Source organism: Chelonia mydas, chromosome 4 (genome assembly GCF_015237465.2).
Source record: "Chelonia mydas isolate rCheMyd1 chromosome 4, rCheMyd1.pri.v2, whole genome shotgun sequence".
Lineage (NCBI taxonomy): Eukaryota > Metazoa > Chordata > Testudines > Cheloniidae > Chelonia > Chelonia mydas.
In genome coordinates, this window is record NC_057852.1 from 75625717 (window position 1) to 75645901 (window position 20185).

General features: G+C 40.0%; 1 protein-coding gene across 3 annotated transcripts; it reads right to left on the reverse strand.

Annotated features, from left to right (window-relative positions):
* Positions 1-341: 341 nt before the first annotated feature.
* On the reverse strand, positions 342-19488 carry AGA (aspartylglucosaminidase). 3 transcript variants are annotated; one of them, XR_006290742.1, is made up of 10 exons: positions 19228-19488; positions 14832-14985; positions 13854-13966; positions 10637-10749; positions 8677-8794; positions 7452-7527; positions 6231-6338; positions 4316-4449; positions 3246-3454; positions 1901-3031 (listed from the first exon to the last, which is right to left on the reverse strand). XR_006290742.1 is itself a non-coding variant. In XM_043546022.1 (9 exons), exons 1-9 carry the CDS (start codon positions 19415-19417, stop codon positions 3439-3441), a joined length of 966 nt encoding a protein of 321 aa, XP_043401957.1. In that variant the 5' UTR covers positions 19418-19488; the 3' UTR covers positions 342-3438. The 3 variants fall into 3 exon arrangements, 2 of the variants coding, with proteins under 2 accessions (XP_043401957.1, XP_007067137.2); XM_043546022.1 differs by having other exon boundaries at positions 342-3454; positions 4372-4449; XM_007067075.4 differs by having other exon boundaries at positions 342-3454.
* Positions 19489-20185: the final 697 nt, after the last annotated feature.

Sequence of the window (20185 nt, forward strand, 5' to 3'; positions counted from 1 at the left end):
ATTTTCAGGATCTAAGTTGTGCTTAAATGTTGGCCTTACTTGCTTAAGTCCTATTGTTTATCTAGCCCTTTGACTACTTGTTTGCATAAAAATTAACAAGATGTACAGAGAATTGACACTTTTACAGAGGAAAAGCATTCTGAATAGAATTAATTCAAACCCATGAAAACCTTCCACAAGTGTTCTTAAAGCACCTTTTTATCCACATTCAACAGCTAGTGAAGGAAATGAATCCTCCAAATTGAACTTCATCAACAGAACAGTTAATAGCAGGTCATTAAAAACAACAGCCAGTCTTGTCTGGAAGCTTTTCCAGATTTTAAAAACAGACACTAAGAACATAAGGCAACGACCATTTTAATGCAGAGTTTTCAAGGACACCAAAAAATTAATTAAGATACATTAAAGTAAGCTTGCATTACCCAGTGGTTTTGTTCAAGTAGACAGAGCTAATTAAAATACTTATGGTATGATATCGTCATTTTAACTTTTTTTCCCTTTTAAATTTCCTTATCAATCTCAAGCTCTTGATTTAATCAATTGATCAGCAAGCCTGCTAAGTTAGAAGGAAGATCAAAGGTCCTTTAAAACAGATCTTCAAAAATCTATGGCAGTACATTATAAATAAAACTTGGTATCTGCAAATGAGATGTAGTAGGAGATGAAATGAGAAATAGCACTTTCTCAGGGTCCTAGGTACTCAAATAATTTTGTTCTCTAAAGATAAAATTCCATTGTATACATGCAATTGCTCCTTTAGAGGTGTAACCTACAAAGGGGGTGTGTGTGTGGAGGGGGTAGGGGACAGGGCACTCACAGAGCAGAACAAGGACAAAGGAAGCGTTTCCATTTACTAAGCATCCTACAAAGAGAACTGACAACTTCATAATTGATAATTCAATTTTCAATACAAGTGGCAGGCTGGGGATAGGAAAATTCTAATTAAATGGAGAAAATGGATGCTACAAGAATCAATATTTAAAACCTTGCGCAAATGGGAGTAGTTGAGCGCCATCTATGGGTAAAGGTATTATCACAACCTGAGAAACCAGGGAGAAGAAACTAATTTAAAATAAAAAAAAATTGAAGCCACCACAAGAACAGTAACAAGTTACTAAAGGAGTGACATATTTGAAGTGGCAGCTTGCTTGCGGCTAGGAAAAGTTTACAGAAAACGGTACAGTTTATTACACTACCAAACAAAAAGCAGCCGAAAAACCCCAAGCTAAATTTTTTTTGCCAGTAAAAAGAGAAGTATTTTTATAAGTTGCGTTATTGTAGTGCACCCTAACTTGCAACAGATTACTGATTAGTAATTTAAAGAAAGAAAACAAATCTATACCTCTCAAGCAGTAATGTCTATATCCAAAGACCACAGACAAGAGACCTATCAGTGTAAGTTTTTACATAACGACTAGTGAGGAAACATGGGAGAAAGTACTGTATTTCCACACTTAGGCAACAGAAGGACAGTTCCCAGAATTTCATAGAATCATAGAACTGGAAGGGACCTCGAGAGGTCATCTAGTCTAGTCCCTTGCACTCAAAGCAGGGCTAAGTATTATCTAGACAAGTCCCTGACAGGTGTTTGTCCAACCTGCTCTTAAAAATCCCCAATGATGGAGATTCCACAACTTCCCTTGGCAATTTAGTTCAGTGCTTAACTACCCTGACAGTCAGGGAGTTTTTCCCTGATGTCCAGCCTAAACCACCCTTGCTGCAATTTAAGCCCATTGCTTCTTGTTCTTTCCTCAGAGGTTAAGATCAATTTTTCTCCCTTCTCCTTGTAACAACTCCTTTCTAAGTGGAGTACTTTGCATTTGTCCTTATTGAATTTCATCTATTTACTTCAGACCATTTTTCCAGTCTGTCCAGATCATTTTAAATTTTAATCCTATCCTCCAAAGCACTTACAACCCCTCCCACCTTGGTATCATCTGCAAACTTTATAAGTTTACTCTCTGTGCCATTACCTAAATAATTGATGAAGATATTGAACAGAACCAGACCCAGAACCGATCCCTGCATGACCCCATTCGTTATGCCCTTCAGCATGACTGAACTACTGATAACTACTCTCTGGGAACGATTTTCCAACCAGTTATGCACTCACCTTATAGTAGCTCCATCTAGGTTGTATTTCCCTAGTTTGCTTACGAGACAGTATCAAAAGCCTTAGTAAAGTCAAGATATACCATATCTACCACTTCCCCCCTATTCACAAGGCTTGTTACCCTGTCAAAGAAAACTATGAGGTTGCTTTGACACGATTTGTTCTTGACAAATCCATGCTGACTTACTTATCGCCTCTAATTTATTAATCTGGGGTTCAGCTACCAAAAAGGACTGTTAAAATTAAGAGATTTACAAAAATGAATTATGGCCAGTGAAACACTTAATACAGAAAAATCAGTCTTATTCCACCCACAGTTCTTCTAGAACTGACCTGTGGGCTCGGAATCTGTACATCTGATGGGTGCTTTACCTGAGCTTAGGGGGCAATGGAATGCTGATCACAGAAGCACTGCTCACACTGACAGAACACAACATGGGAAGTGAAAAGGAGAGCACAGTATGGAAGCCATCTTCTGAAAATGAGTCAGTTGCTGGGATCCTACCCAACACTTTGGGATTGGAAGGTAACAAGAAACATCTCCATTTGTTCCCAGAAATAAAGGAAGAAAGGAGGAAGTGTACCTGAGTCACAGAAAGCCACAAAATAGAGTAACTTCCTGACACTGAAGGATAACGTTTGCAATGTAATACTGCATCACTGTGACTGAACATCATGGAACGATGAAGCATCACCACAAAAGCAGAAGCTTACTTTGCTGCTCTCCATTCAGATATGAAATTGTTCTCCAGTTCTTCTTGGTACAACAGTCGTGCAAACTTTCATCTGTATTTGAGACTGGTTCCAAAAGGCATTTCCCATTTTAAATTATAGTCATCCGCATACACCAGCTGAGTATTTTGAAATCACACTTTATCATCAGTAGATATTTTGGATCTCTATACAGTATTCTGGAATCTAAAAAAAAATCAAATTTGTTCATCCTGTAGATGAAGCCAACTTGCCCACCAGAATTTAGAAATAACCTGCCAGATTAATAGATTAGTTTGCTAGATTGAGAAACTACAGATCAAGTTTACTGACATATTGGTGACATGGTAATAAAACAAAATACATTAAAAAAAATGAGTGATATGTGCTATCTCCACATACATTACTCTTCCTCAAATATCTGTGCAAAAGGAAACTGCAAACACTTTGTAAAATGGCAGTCAGTGAGCCTTTTCAGCCTTCTTTTCCTCCTTGGTCTTTAAGTGTAAATGTAGTTGTACAGAAAAAATTAAATGCAGTCTACTACTTGCTCAGATGGCTGATTTAGCAAAGGACTATAAACCATGAAGTGAAACTGAGTGAATCCTGGAACTTTATTGCAGGCAGCACCTGGGAAAGGAAAAAAAGAAACAAAAGTGACCTGCCTATTCCCTATAGGATTAGTATGTCTGTCATATTTCATCTTCTAAAGATCCAATTATTAATTCTGGTACAATGGTGTAATTTCCTTTCACAACCTGTTTAACCCAACATTGAGATTTCTCAAAAGCATTTTACTTTTCATGTGGAAACAGCATGCTCATTACCAGTGTAGTGCACTTAATAAACTTAGTAATGTAAATTAGAAAAAATATATCTTAATAGTGATGAGTGTAATGCGTTCCTACAACTATAATCTCTCAAACACAGAACTGTGAGAAGAGAGATCAAAGATCTACAACAAGCAGTCTACCCAATAAGCCATATTGATCAGCAAATTTTACTTTCTACTGATCTAAGAGTTTACTAATGAGATGCCCAGCATAATGACTGATCTTGGATTGCTTTGAAGCTGTGTTACAGTCACATTCAGACTGCCTTACGCCATATCCTGAAGACGTTTGGGATTTTTAATTTTTTTTTTTATAAACCTTCAAATTAATCATACCTATAAAAATATGAGAAATTGAGGTTATAAATGGTTTCGAGTATTTACTAACTCCTCCAGGAAAGTTCTGTACAAATCTTAAGATATTAGGCTGAAGAGGGCCAACTTGGATTTACGGGGTGTTTGGCAGGATACCATTTAATTATGTACTTCCGGACCTAATAAAATATCTGGTATTTGATAGTAAGAGTGGAAAATCCCCTTGCTCCCCCTACTCCCCAACATTGGTTAAAGTTGCAGCCTGCTGCTTTAAAATCCACCTCTATGTTTCACTCGTCTGTGTCAAAGTTCTGTGTTGAACAAAATATAACAGGAATATATACCAAAACTTCCAGTTGTGTTGGCACAGATAACAGCACCAAAGAAGTATGGAGCATACTTCTGGATCCTGGAAATAACTTTCTGGCAAGCTGTAGCTGGATCTGTTCCTGTCCTCATATACTCCACTGCTTGATAGCTGATTTAGGAAACAAATCAGAAGTTACACTCATTATGACTGAATATAATCAAAATAGACATTCTAAAATATGATAGCTCAGAACTCAATCAATTACTGGAGTACAGGGGGGGGAAAAAAAACAAAAAAAAAAACTACTGGCCAAATCTCCATGTTGAAGATATTATGGTATTCAGTTAGCGATACAAAAATATGGCATTACATGTCCACTTCATATGAACAAAGCAAAATAATTTACTATGGAACACAAATACAAAACTGGAGACTAAGCTACTGATCAACTCCTTTCCTGCTTGGAGTTTGCAAGAACTGCTGAATTGCTGTTTTTCCTCATTAATGAAGTGTTTTGGGTTTTTTTTGTTTTGTTTTTTTTATAAAAGTTGTCTCAGATTTGCCAGGAAGCTTCAAAAGGTGTTTTCTTTTTTTAAAAGGTGTTTTATTTTAAATGCAAAACCAAACTAAATACCTTCATATCTATAGTAACACCACATAATAATATCATTAGACTAACGATACTGCTAACCAGTTCTACATTTCCACAATGCACAATCTCAAAAGTCAACAATTTTGAGTAACAGCACAACATGGGCCTAAAAGGAGTAGTCTGTTCTGATTTCAGAAAACATAAATACTGTATATCAAGCCACTATGTCTTGTTACAATAAGAGAAACTCAACTAAGGAGGGAATGAGCTTCAAATCTGGCACTTTGGAGGAGGCCTATCATCACATTTTGGGAAGTTCTTATCTCTGGACTCAATATCTTCTGTCACAGAAATACAAGTTACCAAAAAAACCCCTATCTATTCACCTGAGCCGGATAAAAATCTGAATGTAGAGCTATCGTCCATAGTTTGTTTCCTCGTAAGTCAATTATTTTGAGATATTAACTTATATCATACATCAACATTTCAGAAGTGAAAAATCAAGGGGCAAAATAACTACTGTTTTCTGGACGTTTGACAATTCAGAGCTATTCTGCTTTAGATTACACACCCTATTCTGCACAAGACAAGCACACTGACAAACAGAAAGGACAAAGACAGTGTCTTCTAGTCCAGTCATTTCCCAAAACTGGAATGCATAAAGCATTGGTATTCCAAGCTTTTGCAAACAGTTCTTCAAGCTGCTTAAAAGAGGACTTAGCATCTTAACTATTATCTTGTGAGCTGAAATCTATTGTAAATATCAATGCTTCTGTAACCTCCAGAATGGAGTACTGCAATATATTCTATTTGAGGCTACCCATGAAGACCATTTGCAAAATTCAGACACCCAGATTTTAAACAGACTACACCATTTTTTGGAAATGAAAAGGAGCAGGCACAAAGTAAGATGCTGACTATATACAATTCCAATGGTGAAGAAAATAGCCATCTCTGAGACCACTTTCTCTTCTTCCTAACACTTAAGAAGTTTGTTCCCACAACTGAAACTTGAGTGTAGGACACAAAGCATTTTTGGTGGAGTACATTCAGATCTGAAATCCACTCATTTCTTCTGTCAAAGCCCAGGTTTGGCAACATTTGCAGGATTTTCAATGAGATAGCAGAAAACATGTTAAAGAATTGGTAAGTGATTTGTTGTCTGTAAGAGAGGATGTGGGGCTAGTCTGGTATTTTTGGCCATGTTGATTGGTATGAATAAAAAAGGAAGCAATGGCCAAATATGTTAAGCAGCCAACAAAACCAACAATTTTATTAATTCATTACTTTATTTGATGATTTGTTTCACAGGAATTCTCTGGCAAAAATGTAAGCAATCTTCCCCAAAGGGACAAACCTGGGCAAAAAGCGCATCATGATATCACCATTTCCAGTGGCTGCCGCTCCTCCAATTGTACTATCAGCATAGGCTCCAGCTCCAGCTATTGGAGAGTCCCCTACACGACTATATAGAGGAAGGAAAAAAAAACATGTCAAGTTAAAATGAAGACAGTTAGTTATAATGGGCCAAATTCTGGTCCGAGTTACACTACTGTGCAACCTGGCTGAAGCCAGTGGGGTTGTATCAGTGTACCAGAGCAGAACTAGACCCAATATTTAAAGGCAAATTCTTAGACTGGGTTCTTGTTTAAACAAAAACACAACACAACATAACATAAAATAAATAGCAGCAATGAGAATACACCAGGATTTTACAGTTTCATATTCCAGGAACTCCTAATCTTACACCACGGTAATGAGAGCTCTCTACTCTCAGTAATAAGGACTGACTCTTGGACACTCCAACACACTGCCAAGAAAAAAGCAAAATCACCCAGTGAAATAGTGACTGTTCCACAGTTTCAGCCTTCCAGAGTATTCTTCCTTCAAGATACAGAAGGTTCCTGTTTCAGTTTAGTCCACTTTGATGGTGGATTAAGCAAATCTGGAAAAAGGCGCTCATTCTTGAATAAGAGTTCATACAGAGTTATTCAGGAATAGGTCCTGAATAGGTCCATGTGTAAACAAGCCCTCATTCCTTGATCCTGTTGTGACTCCTAAAGTTCTGGAGATATTTACTGAGTCAGTCCAAATCAAATTTATCATTGACATGAGTTTTTTAAAGTTTCTTTAAACTTTCAAGAGTGAAAACATGGGTCATATGTCATTTAAAAAAAAAAAAAAAAAGCTTTTAAAGGGGCCACCAGGCTATTACAAGCATAAAGCAACAAACTCAATTCAACATCAAATATGCAAGGGGTAACCCTAGATCTACACATTCTTTAGACAATGCTCATAAAGAACCTATTCTTGCTCCCATTTAAAAATGAAAAAAAAAAAGCAGGCCTAAAGTAACTTCTACTATATTTATACACAAAGTTGAAAAAACAAGCCCACTAAAAATTGTAATTGCAGCAGCACCTTAAAGATGCACCAGAAAATGGGGCCCTGTTGTGCTAGTCCCTGTATAAACACGATCATTTAGATAAGCAAAATATCACCTCACCTACACAGATAATTACATGAAATCAAGGATTACAAATACCATATGTATTTTTCTCAAACTACAAATACTAACCCCTGGATTTTGTGGACTGCACCATTCGTAGATGTCCCAACTGCAACATTTCCGGAACCACCAATTACAATCATGCCTATAGATTTAAACAATGGTGAAGCTTAACAAGAATAATTTCTCATATATTTGTTAAAACATTGGTTACAATTCAGCAGCATAAAAACTGATCATATATTTATAGCCCTTGTAAGGGCTCTATTTTTAAAATGAAGTTTTACACCTGAGTTGTGATTTTCAGAGGGACCTAAATATTGGTATTTTAAAACATTTGAAAATTGGGCCATATATAATCATTCTTGGTAAAACAATAATAAGTATAATTTAAATTCTCTAGTGAATTTTTTTATCCAAATTTTAAAGAGTCCAAAAAGCCACTAGTATAAACACACACTTGAAAATACATTAATAAAGCTTAACTACCTTAACCAAGTACAAATGAAGAGGTGACATATTCAACATATGACCCACCAATCTTGGCACCCCCTTACTTCCAGCAATTATGGAATTCAGACCTCAATTCAGAAAGATTCTTAAAGCAGTAAGTAGTCCCACTGAAGTCAATTAGGCACGTTCTTAAGTACTTTGATGAATTTGTGTGTGTGTCTCAGCACTTAAAATTTTAAGTGGTAATTCTTTGGTAATGAAAATTTTGAAGATTTTTTGCATGACAATCAATCACCAAGCTGGCAAAGATCCAGTCCAAAATGCAGAAGATAAAATTTAACTGACAAAATATAGATAAATAATCTGTACTGAGGTATTTGGAAATGTCTCTCCGAAGTCTGCAGTTCTGGAACGTCTGCTATGCCAACAACGTGAAAAATCAATCATGAAATACAAGAAAATGTTATAAACATACAAAATTGCCTACGATGCAACAACCAAAAATGCTTTACCAGTAAAGTCTGAAAGTCTTTACAAGAATATTACTCCTAACCTATTTTAAGCATATAAATTTGCAAACAATGCTGTTGCTCAAATCAAAAGTTAAAAAGAAGAGGAAATATTAAAATAGATTCTAGATTTACAAACCCTAAATTGACTAAAGAGTTGCAACCAACTCCTTTACAACATGTGCATAAATAGTACATACACTTGAAAATGGTGCTGTATATCTGGTATACTACCAGTCTGAAATAATTTATTTGAACTCAGTAAGACTGAGTTGATCATGAAGCAAAAAAGTGAATACATCTTTTAGCATAAAAGAACCAAAGAGTGTTACCAATTGTATCATGATTATGAATATTTATTCTTTTCTGTGAGTTGATCCATTCTTCACTATTTAATTGTTTAGCCTGTTTGTATGGTCCACAGGATTTTGAGGCATCTGGTATTACATTCTGTAATCAATATTTTATTCATATGAGTCTTTAATATTTCAGTAAAGATGCATTTTAAACAAACTACTGCAACAAAAATCTAAATTCCACTGTTGTACAATATTTTAAGATATCTAATGCACAGTTGTACTGAAGTTACAAAAGCTATGGATATTCTTATTAAGAGATGAATTGATTGGCTTTCCGTAATGTGTGGTATAGGATCTGTTAATCTGATAGTGCCTATTAGAGAGAAGCAGCAGAACAATCACAAGACTCATTCTTTGGTCAAAACAAGTTTGCATTCTTCAGCAAGATAAAGAAACCACAGAAACAAAGTTGCTGTTAGTACCACACTCAGAGATAAAGTAATCCTCTTGTACTTAAGATGACTAAACTTGGTTACAAGTAATACTTTAGGCAGGACACCTTTTCAAGTAAATGAACAGGCAAGAGAGTATGTACCAAATTAAACTGTCTCAATTCCACTATATTTCAGAAATAAGACAAATAAGACAAAAAAAGACAACAATCTACAGAGGAGTGGGCTCTGCAAGCATGTAACAGTCTGTGCACAGAGACAAACATGCTAACTTATGATTGTCATCATCTACAGCAGGGATCTCAAACCCATGGCCCGCAGGCCATCTGCAGCCCGCGAACCTCCCCAATGTGGCCTGTGGGGCTCCAGCAGTTTTGGGGCCGGGTCTCCCCTTGGCCCCACCTGCTGCCCCCAGGCACTCCCCGCCAGGCGATTTACAATGGCCCAGGGCCCCAGCAGCGCAGCAGAACTGAGTACCAGCTGCCTGCTCGCTCCACATGTCTGCTGGCCCCTCCCTGTGGCCGCGGCATGGGGGTGCTGCGCCTATGCGCTGTCCTTGCCTTGAGTGCTCCTCAAGGGCCAATGGGAAGCTGCGGGGGTGGTGCCTGGGGCAGAAGTGCATGGAGGCCCCCCGGCCCACCCGCCCTTGGAGCCCCAGGTAAGCGGCGGACCCCCCTCCCCGAGCCTACACCCCACCCCCTCCCGCCTCCAAACTCCCTGCCAGAGCCTGCACCCCCCCTTCCCACACCCACCCTCCTGACCCTAAACTCCCTCCCCGAGCCTGCACCGCCACCCCTTTCCACCCCAAACTCCCTCCTAGAGCCTGCACTCCTCCCCCATCCCAGAGCCTGCACCCCAGACCTCCTCTCCTACCCAAACTACCTCCCAGAGCCTGCACCCTAATCCCCTACCCCATACCTCCTCTCCAACCCAAACTCCCTCCCAGAGCCTTAGGCAGGTGGGGTCGGAGTTTTGGGGGGCAGGTTCTGGGCAGCATGAGTGACATTATTGGCCCGCTGGGAGGATTTGAGGACTGGCACTGGCCCTAAAGTAAACTGAGTTTGAGACCCCTGATCTACAACTACCAATTTAGGCTTCAATTTTGGAAAGACTTAAGCCTATGAGTAGTCCCTATGATTGTAATGGACTACTTCCATGTGTAAAAGTCACTCACATGTTTAAATACCTGCAAGATGAAGGCCTTAATTCCCACTAAGGGATTTCATTTAGAAACTCAATTTTAAGTTTCTGCACTCATGCCTCACTGAGAAATCATCCTTTGTTTTTGAGGGTTAGGATTTTCTCCCAAATTCAGAAATGAAAAATCACTGTACTAATATCAACATTAACAGAATTCTACAAATCAGGCAGCAAACAGGCTTTCCAATCCCCAAGTATATCAAATGAGCAAGAATTCCAGGATTTTAAAAAAATACTTAATGGAACATTCTTTGTTCCTTTAATATGAAGTATTTCTTTAATAAGTCAAGAGTAACAAGCAATGTTGGTCAAATCTCTAAAATAAAACAATTATACTGTACCTTCCAGTAGTTTGGCTGACAGCTTTGATTAAGCCACTTTAAATATATTGAAAGAGAATTCTGAGTGGTTAAATCTTCACAAGGAAATCCCATACTTTCTGCAAACAGTGACGCTTTAACAGGCAAAAAGAAAAATTCAGCAATATTGTAGCATGAGTACATTAGGTTTATCATATAATATATGTTATGATCAAGATGAAATATTAGTTTATATATAGCTCATCCCCCTGAAACTATAGAATATACTTCTTCAGACAAACAGCATATCAGTGTAATCTCTGATATACCATCGCATCCAATTCCTCCTTTACTGAGGGCACTATATCCCACACTTCTAGGAGGAGAGATGCTATCTACTATGTCTTTTTGTTTCTTCATTTAAATACGTTCTCTCTGACTATGATGAGAGCGCTTTCTTTTCAGACATGTTGCTTTACAAAAGGAGCAAAACTTTTCAAAAAGGACAAATACCATCCAAAATCAAGATTGTGCTATGTGTAACAGGGAAATTTTAATTTAAACAAGCAAAAATTTGTAAGTAGCAAATTAATTACAAAAACACTATCAATTTGATATCTGAGTCTTTAAAAATGTCTAGATATCAATACCTGCCCCTGAGCCCCTCTGTGGCTTTACTATCACACTTTCCTAAAAATTTAAATTTTATTATGTATTTCTTAATTTTTTTTTAAAATTGTCATAGTATGAAAAACAAATCAATAGCAGGGGAAACTGACTGTCTATACAGGAGAAAGAATGAAAGCAATTGCCACAAAGCACAGCCAAATGCAAAGTAAATGAACAGAAAAAAAATAGAAAAATGCTATTAATTCATCTTTTAGTTACAGTAATCTTTGGAATTAGCAAACTGGAAGAAATCAAATTCAGATAGAATTGTGTTACAGATTTGTAAATTACCAATCCCTTCCATGCTTGAATCCTTTGACATTTATGTGAACATAATACATAGTTTTACAAGATTCTTAGGAGTTTCCGCTTATCCAAATATTACAAAAAAAACTTCCAATTGATTTAGAAGTTAATTTTGTATTGCTTTTCTAAAGCTACGTATGTATTGGGAGTTTCATGAGCAAAAGTTACTGATATTTACTGACATTTCAGCATCTAGAACAAACAAGCAAGAGAGCATGTGAGCTAAGAAAAGTCTGCTTGTTCATGTTTATTGATCCTCCTTTTATGACTTCTGTAGTGGAGCTGTTGGGTAATGTGCACTAAGGTAGCATGGTTTCATTTAAAAAAAAGCATCTATCATACTCCCTATTGATATAATTTGGAGTCACTTAAACTGAAAAGGACTCAGAGTACTGTTTAGGAAGTCAGAAATATAAGAGTCAATTATTTTCAATACTGAAAACCGAACAGAACGAATTCCCATAAACATTTTACTACCAGGAACAATATACTGTACTTTCCACACATTACAATACTATCAATTACAGTATATTTTATATAATGCTGAACAGTTAAGGGCACAGTTGTGTTTTTTCTGTCAATCATTCAAAGAAACTTCTGTGTGGACAGAAAAATTAAGGAGACTATCCTAGTTTCAAATATTTTTTCTTTTACTCTCCAAACAAGAGCTGAAATATGTAGAATACGGGTATCGGACGATGTAGCTTGATAAAAAGCAGAAACAATCTTGTAGAAAAACTCTTACAAGAAGTCATTCTAGTTTGTTCTAAGTACATTTTAAGGACAAATTTTTTAAAATTGTTTCTAATACTTTGTGTGGAACAGAAATTTGCCTTCCTCTCCTCCACTGATATTAAAGTTCAACTCCACACACTAGTGAATCTGCTGTCCTCTCCAGTCAGCGTTTGCCTTACCAATTCCCAGTGTCATGCCTCATATTGGCTTCCAACATCCCTGCTCTCATCCCGCTGAGCACTTCCAGAGAAAATTGTATGACTCAACTTCCTTCACAAAGAATTTGTTTTTCCCCCCTTCCACCTTCTTTACCCTTCTGACACACGGTGCTGAAGTTTGTCACCCCTCTGACTCTCTCTTCAAATCTACCTCCATTATTCTTAGTCATTCTCAGACTTCATTCCTGGTATTCCAGGTTGCTCTGCTATTCCCAAACATCTTTTAGTTTACCCCATCCCAAACCCCTCTTTCACCTTGAAGCACAAAGTCTACTGTGACTTTCTTTACTTCCCACTCTACTCATTCCCTCCTGAATCCCTTGTATGCTACCGATACTCCTCTTACCACAGCCACTAGAGACTGCCTCCTGGTCAAATCAAAAGGGTCTGTAAAGCATCTCAAACTCCAGCCCTCCCTTTCCAGACCTAAAAGAGTCCTCGCATCAACTACAGCAACTGTCTCCTCTGTCTTGTCTCATTTTCTTCATTCCATCCAAAATGCTACTGCCAAATTCATCTTCCTTTCCTGTCACTGACCACATCACCTCTTTTTAAATTTTATCTTTGCCTTCATGACTTCCTCCATGCAGCCCCCTACACTTAAAAAGCCCTTAAGTCAACCAATCTTCCATTCCCTATTCGAAGTCTTCATAGTACCATTTCTTCCATAAAGTCTCAAGATATTAATCCACCAATAAAGTATTAAGTTACCTTAAAAAGATGAAACCTCCACTGTTTATAGAATTTATCAATACGTGGTGTGTTGTACCAAGCTGTACAGTACCTGATTTATTTACAAGCTCTCTGAGGCAGAAAGTCTTCATGTATGTTTTTAAACTGCAAAGTACAACGACTGTGCTCAATAAATATGAAAATGAACTTTGAAATAAAATTAAGTACCAATTCTGCCATTCATTTTTTTTTAGCAAAGCTTCCCTTGTATTTTAAGATGAAATATTGGCATATGCCAGCTTCCATTTATATAGTGTCTTATGTCAAAACATCTTTACTTAGTATGTGCATTTTCAGTGATATGCAAACAGCTCTGGCATTCAAAGTTAATAGTTGCAGCTGAGTCTGTAGAGGGAACATAAAACCCTTTGTTTTAGTTCAAGCAGAAATAGCAGAATAAAAAACCCTGGTAATTTGTAGATATTTAATAAACTTAAAGAAGGATAAATGCTTTTCAATTACTTAACAGCATTCATTTGAATATATATGTGGGGGATTCCTCCACCATCAAGATTTATCTATTGTAAGTCTCCTTATTGTACAGTGATAATTAAGACAAGGGTAAGAATTAGAAATAACTGAATAAAGTACATAATTACCTGACTCCCCCACTAATAATGTGTGTTTAGTGTGCTGAATCACTTTCCGTGCTACACCAATAGCATTTTTTATACGTCTGAGATCTGCTACTGCCCCAACTTCCATGGTGTTGCTGAAACAAGAAGAATATGGAAGTGTGGGGTTTGCATTTATTTAAGGCATGCATATATTAAACAGTAACAGAGGATAATAAAACAATGACATATCTTTTGCTAGACACTTTGTGCTTGTCTACACTAAGGAGCTGTGCCATTTTATCTTTCCCTGAACAGAGTTATATCAAGATAAAGGTGCGTTATACTGTACTGGTGGAAATCATCTTTGTACTGATATAAATGCATACATAGTCAAGTTTTACTAGTTAAGTATTTCAGGTATAAATAATTGCACCACTAAGCAAACCAGTTGCTCTAGTAAGACTTTCAAAGTGTAGGTCAGACCTAAACAATGAATAAGGTCTAAAAGACATAACACAGAATTGCCATGAAAATAAAATTTGTATGGAAATTAGAGAGCAAATGGTTCTCTATTAAGCTTATGCTTAAATCTCCAGATATCCCAATCCTGCAAAAGTAAGCCTTTCTCTGCCTCTTTAGACAAAGTCGTATAGGTACTGTACATTATTTTTAATTTTCAGGGAGAATCTCTACTCTTCAATACCCAGGAACTCCATATGCATCCCTTAGCTTCCCATCTGGCAATCAGGCTATTTGAAATGAACGTCAGGGATTGCAAGAAAAATGCTTAGCTAGCTTCCAAACATCCTGGTGGCATGGCGATTTATTCCCTGTTTGATTGGATATTTCCTTCTTTCTACTGTACCCATGAACACATCAGTTAATATCAGAATTTGAGTGCAGTGTAATGTCTATAGAACACATCAACATGATGGCATGGTACATATAACAATGCTTACATCATATTGAACTCTACTAAAAATCCTTAGTATTATTCCCTTCTCCAAGTAACTTTCTTACCCATCCATAATCATGGCATCTAATGTTGTTTCTCCATGTTCATCTGGACTTCCTCCAAACCCCACACTTCCATCACACTGATCAGTCTCACACTGACCACAACCTCTCTCCACTGCATCCAGCTCAGAGCCTCCTGACTGTAAGGTATACCACGCTGTAATCAACACAAACACCTGGTAAGTGAAAATAATTACTGTCTAATATTTCATTTAAAATTATAAAAACAAAACACACATGAAACTACACCAAGTATGGCAGGTAAAAGTAAACTGTATTATGTGTTGTTATTCTTAGGTGAAACTAGAGAAAGTGTTATTCGGGATATAAAAAGTCAACATTTTTTGCATAATTGGCTAATGTTTCCGAATGGGAAGCGATGGAATATTTTTGTGAGTGGAGAGTTGTTGCAACAGTGTCCACAATTATAGTATATGATATACACTATAATTGTGGACACTAAGTAAAAAAAACACAATAATTTACTGTTGTGTAATTAAAGCACTCCTTCTCTCCAAGGCGTGAATAGCACTAAAGCCACACACACACAAACTCTTTCACACAGGTATATCCAAGCCCACATGGAGTCTGTGTACCTATGCAGGATCATGGCATATTTAAAGATTTTTTTTAAAACAGGAAAATGTTATATTAAAAGCATTTCTTAAGAGCCATTTCAGACACAATTAACCATAGTTAAAACGTGCCAGGTATAAAATTAAACCTAACAGTGTTTACAGTATATAAATAAACAGAAACTAAAAACAGTATTTATCCAGCACTAAAAATAACCATCTTTTTCCCTGCTCCCTCTCTGTCATCTATCCTTTGAATCTAGTTTGTGGCTCAAAAAAAGCCTTATGTGAGTCAACACAAACGGCCCTGCTGAACTTGGCCCACAGACCTTGATCATTCAAACTGCTTCATGGGGTCAGAGCCCTGAGTGTATGTGAAGCCACAATAAAGTGAATGGAGTCCCACATGGGCGCAGAGATCCACCCCTCTGGACAAATAGCAGGATTAGGACACAGGCCCAGATCCTGCAAATATTTATGTGCGTATGTGATGCTGTATAATGGGGAAAGCAATCGACTACACTAATATGGTCACCACCACTTGCAAAACTGTGATAAATCTTGTACAAAATATACCTTGTTTGGTACTGAAAAAGCTATAATCGGCTGTGTATAGTTGTCTTGTAATAATGTGTGTATCAATATCGTGTATGGAGTTATGACATTTTGCTACGTGTTTGTAACTCGAACTTGTTGTGAGTCTCCGAAGCACCCACAGGTTAACCCTTCAGGAATAACAAAAGGAGCTGTGAAGACACCCTAGCAATAGCATCCAAAATGTGCAAGCAAAATTTGCAATTCATACGAAGAACTGCTGAGTCTGCACCTAGGAAATAGCCAGGATTTTTCCAGAAGAGAGGTCAAGATATAAAAGGCAAGAACAAAAAGCACCTTTTACCTCTTTCTTCTTTCCTACCACATCTCTGGACTATTGAACTTTGACAAGGAAAATTTTGAACAAAGGTCTGAGGTTCCCACTACTACTTGGAAAAATCAGAGAGACTTATAAAAAACTATCCAATATAACATCCCTGCTAGCATTTTGGATTTACACGCTTTAATTCACCTGCAATGTAATTTACCTGCTTTAAACCTCTGCATAACTCATTTCTTTTCTTAGTTAATAAATCTTTAGTTTACTAAAGGATTAGCTGCAGCATTGTATTTGGTGAGATCTGAAGTGGACCTTCACCTGGTGGTAAGTGACTGGTTTGGGGGCTGTAAGAACTCAGCATGTGGTGAATTTTGGTTTTAATAACCTGTCAACACAATAGTCCAGTTTGTCTCGGTGGTAAATGTGGCAGCACTAAGACGACTAGCTAAAGCAGGGGTGGGCAAACTACGGCCCGCAGGCCGCATCCGGCTCATCAGACCTTTTAATCTGTCCCTCGAGCTCTAGCCAGGGAGCAGAATCGGATGCTTAGAATCATAGAATATCAGGGTTGGAAGGGACCTCAGGAGGTCATCTAGTCCAACCCCCTGCTCAAAGCAGGACCAATCCCCAATCAAATCAAATCATTGCCCCACTCCGCACGTGCCATGGCTCCGTGCAGCTCCTGGAAACAGTGGCAAGTCCTCTCTCCGGCTCCTACATGTAGGGGCAACCAGGGGTCTCCGCATGCTACCCAAACCCCAAGCACAGGCTCTGCAGCTCCTATTGGCCAGGAGCTGCATGGGCAGCACCCACGGACGGCGCAGTGTACGGAGCCGCCGCGCCTCTGCGTAGTAGCTGGAGCGGGGACATGCTGCTGCTTCTGGGAGCTACTTGATGTAAGTGCCACCCAGAGCCTGCACCCCGACCTTCTCTCATGCCCAACTCTGATCCCCCTCCTGCTCTCCCAGCCCTGAATACCTTCCTGCACCCCAAATCCCTCAGCCCCACCCAGAGCCCTCAACCACCCCCCCCTCCAGAGCCCCCTCCCACACTCCAAACCCCTCAGCCCCAGCTCAGAGCCCCCCTCTCCCACACCTCCTGCCTCAGTCCGGAGCCCCCTCCCATACTCCAAACCCTTCTGCTCTACCCCCAGCCCACAGCCCTTCCTATACCCCTCATTTCTAGCTCCACCCCAGAGCCCACACCCCCAGCCAGAGCCCGCACCCCAACCAGAAATGTTGCGAGCATTCATGGCCCACCATACAATTTCCATACTCAGATGTGGCCCTCAGGCCAAAAAGTTTGCCCACCCCTGAGCTAGACTGTCAGTGGTTTTATGGCGAGCTAATAAAGTGACCCAGGAGCACATATACCTTGCTGCTTTGGCTAAATCTAACTATAGGATATATCGCCAATTTTGGAGCATTTGCCAAGTTTGGACAGCCTGACCTAATACTGGCACCCTCCATTGTGACCTCCACTAGACATGGGTGATAGCATACCTAAACTTGACTATTCTGAGTAATTCCCCCATTGTTTCGGTGAGACTATGCAAAAGTAGTCAATTTAAGCATGTGGATAAGTGTTGGCAGAAACAGAGCCTTACATTGCAAGTGAGATCTTTCACTGCTGACAAAATTAGGTTTTAACTGAGTTAACAAGAAAGAATTCGTATCAAAACTACAGTAGTCTAGCTTGGGTGCATTTTCTAAATCTGTCTCTACAACCTATAGCTGTCTTTGTGGGCGACAGTAAGTCAGCAATACACATCTTAGGGTAAGTTACAATATACACCTCCTAACAGAGGTAAAACAGAGCAACGAAAAATCTAATAATGGTCAGAATTGCTGCTGTCTAAAGAATTATGTGGGACGGATTCTGAAGAAACACTGAATTTTTTTAAAAATATATATTTTAAGCACACTTTTAAATACCTATGTTACTAATATCTATTCAGATTATTAGAAGTGAAAGTAATGTAAAAACTCAAGTTTGTCCCAATTTATGGTGTTTCATGGTCCAAACTGAGAAAATGCAAAAAGGAAAATAAACAAATTACCTTTAAGTGTAGGTTCCTAATGGTATGCTATTTGGGTTTCAAACATTGGTGGGGAATGGTGGTGGTTTTTTAAACTATAGTTACAAACAGCAACATAGAAACACTCCTGTTGCGCTTTGGTTTGCAAAGCTTTTAATAAAATTTAAATGTTGGGGCAGATGCTCAAGTTAGGAAACATCCCGTCCCCCCCATGTTTAACTGACATTTTTATAGTTCCACTTCCTATTGCTTGAACACTTCCATTACTAGTTTGACCCCCAAAGTGTAGAGAGAAAAGGAGTCCTTGTGGCACCTTAGAGACTAACCAATTTATTTGAGCATAAGCTTTCGTGAGCTACAGCTCACTTCATCGGATCACGAAAGCTTATGCTCAAATAAATTGGTTAGTCTCTAAGGTGCCACAAGTCCTCCTTTTCTTTTTGCGAATACAGACTAACACGGCTGCTACTCTGAAAAGCGTAGAGAGGTTGGCTGAGGAACTTCTTTGGGGTAGTCTATCCACAACAACTGTAGCCGTTTAGGTAAATCAGCATTGGAAAAAAATACAAACCTCCCCTCTAGCTCTATCAGTACACCTGTGTGCACAACCAGGGCCAAAGGCTTTCTGAACACCTGCACCAGCAATACCCCCGAGAACAGCATCTCTCCCTGCTTCCCAGCCTCCCCCACGCGATCAAGGAGGGCAGTGCAAGACTTGAGTCACAGCCACCCCACTCCACTGCAAGCCAGGCGCTGCGGGGAGTGCCCTGGGCGGCACCGCTCCCTGCGCTGGGCACAGGTGCGAAGGAGAACAAGCGCGCCCGCGCCCCCAAGAGCAACCCCAGCCCCCGCCCGCAGGAGCCGGCCAGCCCAGCCGGGGCAGCACGAGGCAAAGCCCGGAGCCAGCGACACCTGTTTCCGTTGCTTTCCTAAACGCCCAGGTGTTGATGACTAGCGGCAGCGCAGCTGGACTCAGGCCCGCCGCCCCGGACACGGACACAGGCGGCAGCAGCTGGAGGGGGGGGAGGAGGAGGAGAAAGACGCGGAGCGCCCCAGTCGCGCCGCACCCCATCACCGCGCGCCGGCTGCACTCATACATCATCCGGGACGCGCGCGCCTGAGCTCGTGACTAATCACGTGGCCACAATTTCACAATCCCACCCGGAAGACGCTCCCGACCGTCAGGGAGGGGAAGGAGCTGTTTGGCTAAGCGAATGGCCCCGCCCCCTCGCCGTTCCCAGCTCCCTCCCTCCTCTCTCCAGTGCAGTCAGTGCTGTTACCGCCACCAGCCCCCTCTCCCCCCGGCAGAGCCCATGTGCTGCTGAGCTGTGGGCGGGGCTCAGCTGCCGCGCGCTCAGTCCAGGCGGCTGGATGCCCCCCCGCCCCCACCCGGCTTGCACCAGGCTGAGGTGTGAGCTGGACCACCCCTTGTTCTGTGCCCGGGTGCCAGTTCTGACCCACCCTGGGGTGGGGCTGCCTCGGGTCTCTCACCCAAGTTCTGTGAGTTAGAACTGGTGCCCTGGCACAGGAGAGGGGGAGCCGGCCTCGAGGTGATGCCTAATGTCCCAGGCATGGGGACTCCTGCTCTGCGGCCAGGGCAAGGTGTAGGCACTCACCCTAATTCAGGACAGGCACCGTTGCCAGCCAGGAAAGCACCTGTGCCACTTGGATGACTCTTAGCAATGCACAGAGTAGGCCACCCCCAGCTGAGATGTGAATGTGTGTTGTTTATTTCATTATGTTTCAATGATTATTTGTATTGAGGCGCTGCTGTTGTAGCCACCTCTCATAATAGTGGATGTTTGTCTGAAAACTGCAACACCAGGAGTTGTGGTTACCAGGAAAATATCAGGTGTCATTTAAAAAAAAA

Bases quoted from the DNA above. Each gene is read 5' to 3' on its own strand.
- AGA (XM_007067075.4), bottom strand. From the start codon at position 19,417: ATGATGTATGAGTGCAGCCGGCGCGCGGTGATGGGGTGCGGCGCGACT. The intron at 10,750-13,853 runs GTAATTATGTAC...TGCCTGTTAAAG, and splicing joins ATTATTAGTGGGGGAGTCAG to CGTCACTGTTTGCAGAAAGT. The intron at 3,455-4,315 runs GTATATATTCCT...TTCCTTTCCCAG, and splicing joins CAACACAACTGGAAGTTTTG to GTGCTGCCTGCAATAAAGTT.